The sequence below is a fragment of the Suillus plorans genome (genome assembly GCF_016647745.1).
Source record: "Suillus plorans strain S12 chromosome Unknown HD556scaffold_57, whole genome shotgun sequence".
Classification (NCBI taxonomy): domain Eukaryota; kingdom Fungi; phylum Basidiomycota; class Agaricomycetes; order Boletales; family Suillaceae; genus Suillus; species Suillus plorans.
Genome location: NW_024537441.1, coordinates 311,184 through 317,117, shown reverse-complemented (window position 1 = coordinate 317,117; position 5,934 = coordinate 311,184). Strand labels below are relative to the sequence as shown.

Below are 5,934 nucleotides of genomic sequence, written 5' to 3'. Positions count from 1 at the left end.
ACTAACCCTAACTAACCCTAACTAACCCTAACTAACCCTAACTAACCCTAACTAACCCTAACTAACCCTAACTAACCCTAACCCTAACCTAACTAACCCTAACTAACCCTAACTAACCCTAACTAACCCTAACTAACCTAACCCTAACTAATCCTCTCTGCTTCCGAACTCATCGATTCAGCGCAATACGACCCCCCTCTGCATGAAGAATGTAGGTTCGGACACAATGCCTTTGTCCGTGGCCACACAAGTCATAGATATGGTGATGGCCCTGCATTATACGTCGACCTGGAAAGAGATTCAATCACATTTTCAGAGGATGAGATAGAGACCTCGGTGGACATAGACAGTATAATTTGGACGACAAAGGTGTTCCGATGCAAGGGTTCTGTGGGGATCTACATCACTCCGCCATTTCAAACAAAGCCTGGCATATTCAAGCACAATCACACATATGTCGACATTATAATACCGCAGTCAGAAGAGGATGCCAACAGTCCTGGTGGAAGAATGGAATGGCTGTCCAAAAGATTTCCCATGTCTGCCATCCCTCACGCCTCTATTGGGCGCATATCCTCCGCTTCCTCGACACTCAATCTTTATGTTGCATTCCCAAGGATGATACATCAACATCCGATGAATGGTCGTAGAATCACCCTGATGCCAAAAGAGGTCTTGGATATCTTTTGGGATAGAGTGCTGCTGCCATCCGTAGGAGACTGCACCGACGTCAGCTGGGCGCCTTACCTCAAGCACACTTTGGAGGAGGCAAGATATAAGGCGAGAGGTAGAGATGGACGCAAAGGCGGATGGGGACCTCCAAAGACGATACCCCTCTCTGATGATGACTTCAGAGATGTTCAGAACCGTATGGAAGCTCGCATACGTGATGGAGGGGGAGAGCTTAGTATGTATGGATCGTTGTTCTTTATTCTGGAGGGAAAGGGAATCAAGCTCCTGACAAAGGATGGACAGAGAGGCCGTTTCTCAGGACCAGAGGAGGCCCTGCGTCGAAATCTGTCCGACCTTGACTGGTCATATATGATGGACCGGAGGCATGGGGAGCTTCTGGTCGATGTGGGCATCTCATTCACGCCTCGCTCTCCAGATGTTCCTGTCGTCGGGGTGTGGAGATTAGATGCGTTGGAGGCATCGTTTGGTGCAGGAGGCTACAAGCGAGGCGAGATACATCACCATAACATGCTGTCCAGATATGGCGCGCTGCAGGCAGAAATGCAACAGGAAAGGTCGCAGCAGACGCACATAGCATTCAGGAGCACCTATAATCTATACTACGAGTCGATCCGCACGAACAACAACCAGGCGAACTTTGCTTCCGACAGCGATGCATACAAGCTATCTCCTTCATACATGGCTGAATGCTTTGACATCATGAAGGTGGTCGATCATTGCAAAGGGAAGACATACGGTGTTAGAGATGAGTATAGGGTCAGTGGTCACGCAGCAAGGATCATGTTGGACAATATAGAAAGCAAGGTCGGTTATTCATACTCCATTCATTCATGATTTTCATGCAAGCTCAATTACCCTGTATAATTTCAATGCAGGCTATTCAATATCTGCAATCAGATCCAATACTATGGATCCCATCCACAATCTGGTTCGAGCTTATCAGGCGACGTGTACGGGAGATTCAAAGGACCCAAATAAGCATTGTAAAAAAGAACCCTCCAAATCTTGGCATCCTGACTGGTCTGCTAAACCACATGCTTCGCTCGACTACATCAACCCCTATCATCTATGACTCCCATGTCCGTGAATCCCTCACCCTCCTTGAATACAGGAATGTACTCGAGACAGCAGGAATGTTTTTCTTGCAGGATTTTGATATAAACAGCGACACATGCTTGGAGGAGGTGCAGCAAATCGATGATGTTAATGTTTTGGGACTTATGGGCGTAACCGCAAAGGCGCAAAGGGACAGAGCAGTGGGAAGGATGGATGCATGGCGAAGCAATGAGTCAGAATCAAAAGATTATCCTCTTGGTCGGACGCCAACCTGGACTAGCCTCAAGACAGCCATCTTACACTCACCTGGGACGATCATGAGAGAATGGTCATGGACGTCCAGGATGTCCAACATTCTACTCACTGTTGGACGTTTGGTCGTAATGTTCACAAGGCATATGTGGCTCATGCTGACGCAAGAAGTCATGAAAGGCATCATACCCTACCCTAACTCGCTTTATGATGCCATGAAGTGCTGGACAATAACAAGCATCGACGATACACTCGCTTCCGTCGCTTTTGAAGCCTGCAATGCTGGTTTACATGACCATACAGGCGTAACTCCAGGTCGCTTGGGTCCCAAGTCAAGAGCCTTTGTGGACAGATGCTCATTATTTTTTCCTGACCCTGATGCTCCCCATAAGAGCAATGCTCAGTGGTGTCTACTGTGGGAAGGAGATGGATACATCGCAGAATTCCATAGGACAATGAAGACATTAGATGGGGATCAGCAGGAGTCGCTAAAGCAAGGTTTACGTGATGTATTTTCTGAACTTCACTGTCTACCTGCGAGTGGTGCGAGGGTGTGGATCCAAAAGAAGGATGCCATAGTATTCATAACAAATCCTGCATTTTACAGGATCGACCGCATTGGAAGAGGGGGCGAGAGTCAGAGGAGAGCTCCAAGAGCGCGTCGGACTATGAAGGTGATCAAAGGAAAGCGCATATTTGCGGCTGATCTGATGGACTCGCAACCATTTGACACCGATGGGAATTTGAGAAGGAAGACAGAGAGGCAAAAGCGTCGGGAGATTCACAAAAAGATGACTATGGAAAAGAGAAACAAAAGGGTACCCCCACCCCCACGTCCTCGCAAGTCCAGGCCATTCCCAATGGGTGAATCAGCACATGTGGCGACAGATGATGAAATGGATGTGGATTAGAATATATACATGATGTTATATTATATAGATGCAATGAATTTGAACCTAGTCCTTCCCAACTCCCGATGGACATCTTAACTACTAGACTATCTCTTTGTATAGGGCCATGTAGCTGGAGAACATAGCTCGTGCCTTTAGCTATAGCATGGTATTTCCATAGTAGCTCAGAATCCAAGCATGTAGAAAACAGGTGAACCCATCCTGGTGATTCAAGATGAAGCAGATTCTGTGTTACCTGTTCTGACATCTATTCTAGACATGCACCAGTCGCAAAATCACCACCTTCGCCTTCCTCACATCTTTGTCTCTAACTGTAATGACTGGACGGTCTAGTGGTTAAGATGTCACCCCCACAGGTGGAAAGAACTAGGTTTAAAACCTTGTCCTGCCATGATTTCAGCTTTAATTGTAACTGACTCCCTCCATCTGGTCAGAGAGGCAGGAAGCTCTGGACTCTATGAAATTTCTCTTGCTCAATATGCCATTGAGTTGGCTGTGTCTGGCATGGAGGGTGGTAGGAGATGAAGCCAGCTCACGGCTGCATCACGACTCGCATTAATCAAGTATTGCAACATCTGCTGGAGCTGGTTTCATCTTTTACCATCCTCCATGACAGACACAGCCAACTCAATTGCAAATTTGGCAAGAGAACTGTCTCAGAGTCCAGAGCTTCCTGCTTTTCCGACCTGATTGATGAAGATATGAGGTTGGGATGGGTGGGACCGTTGCATGGCGACCATTCTCTATGCCAGACACAGTCAAACAAACGGCAAATTGGGCGAGAGAACTTTCATAGAGTCCAGAGCTTCCTGCCTCTCCTCTAAAGCATGTAGCGAGTTCCTCGTTATCTTGTTTATAATCGAAGACAACACTTCAGAGCTTGATGTATGGAACTGGAAAACAGGTGAACCCATCCTGGTGATTCAAGATGAAGCAGAGTCTGTGTTACCTGTTCTGACATCTATTCTAGACATGCACCAGTCGCAAAATCACCACCTTCGCCTTCCTCACATCTTTGTCTCTAACTGTAATGACTGGACGGTCTAGTGGTTAAGATGTCCCCCCCTGGAGTTGGGAAGGACTAGATTCAAATCCTTGTCCTGCCATGATTTCAGCTGTCGATATTTCAACCCTATTTTTGTTTTTCTCATATAAATGAAGATGTGTTGTTCCTTTCTGAGGCTGAATGGAGAGAGAAACTTGTTTTTCTACTCAATGACATCAAGGATGAAGGTGGTAATCTAAAGTGTGGTACTTACCTTCTTGGTGGTTTTGATATCTGTCTATCGTCAAATATTTTTCTAAGGCGGCAAGACAGGCCAACCAATTTGCCATTGAGTTGGCTGTGTCTGGCATGGAGGATGGTAGGAGACGAAGCCAGCTCACAGCTGTGTCACGACTCGCATTAATCAAGTATTGCAACACCTGCTGGAGCTGGTTTCATCTCCTACCATCCTCCATGACAGCCAAATCAATGGAAACTTATATAAGCAGTGCCATCTGCCTCGTCCCAAGATTGATTACCACCTTCACCTTCCTCACCTCTCATCCAAACATGTAGCGATTTCCTTGCTGTCTTACTTATCGTCGAAGACAAAAACTTCAGAGCTTGTCATATGGAAGTGGAAACAGGTGAACTCATACTGGTGAGTCAAGACGAACCAGTTTGAACACTGAAAACATGACAGGACGAGGATTTGAACCTAGTCCTTCACAATGAGTTCACCTGTTTCTCATTTCCACATGGCAAGCTATTAAGTGTTGTCCTGCCATGATTTCAGCTTTTTGTCTGAGTCACAAAAGTCATGTTGGTCAGTTCAGTTCAGTTGGCTGGCTGCATCTGTTCAAGTTTCATATTTTGTGTGTTCATGTGATTGGCCAGACTTGAAGCAGAAATTGTTTTGAATATGATAGAACCTGCTTAATGCACTGGAAACATGAGTTTGTCCATGAAAAATAACCACCTCATTGTGCTGCCTCCGCATTTTTTCTGCTTATGTAAGCAGACCTACCTTGACCAATGATTGATTTGTTCAACCTTCATATGACTTGCTTGGCTTCAAATAGACATTTCAATTGAGGGTATTGAGCCCTCTGAATACGATGGTAACACCTTTTTCATTCAAAAAAATCACATTCCAAAGTTATGAGTGTCTGTAATGCTGAGGCCCTCAACACAAGGTCTATTGCTTCAGCCTTTATATGACTCGCATGGCTCGATCTTAGGCTCATTATGAAGGGAATTGATCCATATATATTGAGCAGCAACAGAAATGCTTAATCTTGCAGAGTCTTGGTGTAAGTGTGTCCAAGTCGACCGCTTTTGCTTATGTAAGCTGTGTCGCCCCTGTCATGCTGCCTCACTCAATGATTGATTTTTTCAGCCTTCATGCGACTTGTCTGGCTTCATGTTGAACATGATATAGAGGTTATTGACCAATCTGAATGAGATGGCAGTGCTTATTTAATCCAAAAAAATCAGGTTTGAGAGTCATGCTACCCCCTCCCCCCACCTACTTCACCAAGAGGCATGATTTCATGTCAATAACGATGTGAAAAGGATGTTCCCAGTGTTTAAGAGTCATATTAATAGATTGGAGATGGTTTCATAGTGTTCTGAACCAATATGGAATGTGATGTGCGAGTTTGCCTGATACCCCCCCTCAAAGATCGATTTTTCTAGGCTTCCCATGTCTTGCCAGGACTGCAAAAGTATGTTTCCTGGGGGTTATTGATGCGTCTGAAGACGATGGTAAAGCTAGTTTTGTCAGGAAAAATCAGGCTGTTGAGATATGCAAGGTCCCCCTCCCCCCCAAACTCATATATATTGATATTATGTAAATACCGGTATATAAAAGAATGTTCCTACTGTTTTCCATTCATATAAATCGATTGGAAATGGTCCCAGAGTGGTTTGAGCCCATCCTGATCAACATATGCGAGTTTTTATGGTATCCCCCTCAAAGATCGATTTTTCTAGGCTTCCCATGACTTGCTTGTACTCTAGAAGTATTTTTCCGGA

The 5,934-nt window shown here is 45.3% G+C and overlaps 1 protein-coding gene and 1 non-coding gene across 2 annotated transcripts; both read left to right on the top strand.

Annotated features, from left to right (window-relative positions):
* Window positions 1–210: 210 nt before the first annotated feature.
* On the top strand, window positions 211–2,912 carry HD556DRAFT_1243502 (uncharacterized protein; the record flags this gene model as incomplete). Its single annotated transcript, XM_041298384.1, has 2 exons — window positions 211–1,497; window positions 1,569–2,912. Coding segments are annotated over 2 exons (2,631 nt in total), but the record flags the coding sequence as incomplete, so codon positions are not given.
* Window positions 2,913–3,944: 1,032 nt separating this feature from the next.
* On the top strand, window positions 3,945–4,018 carry HD556DRAFT_t93. The gene has a single exon. It is a non-coding gene; the product is annotated as a tRNA-Gln (tRNA).
* Window positions 4,019–5,934: the final 1,916 nt, after the last annotated feature.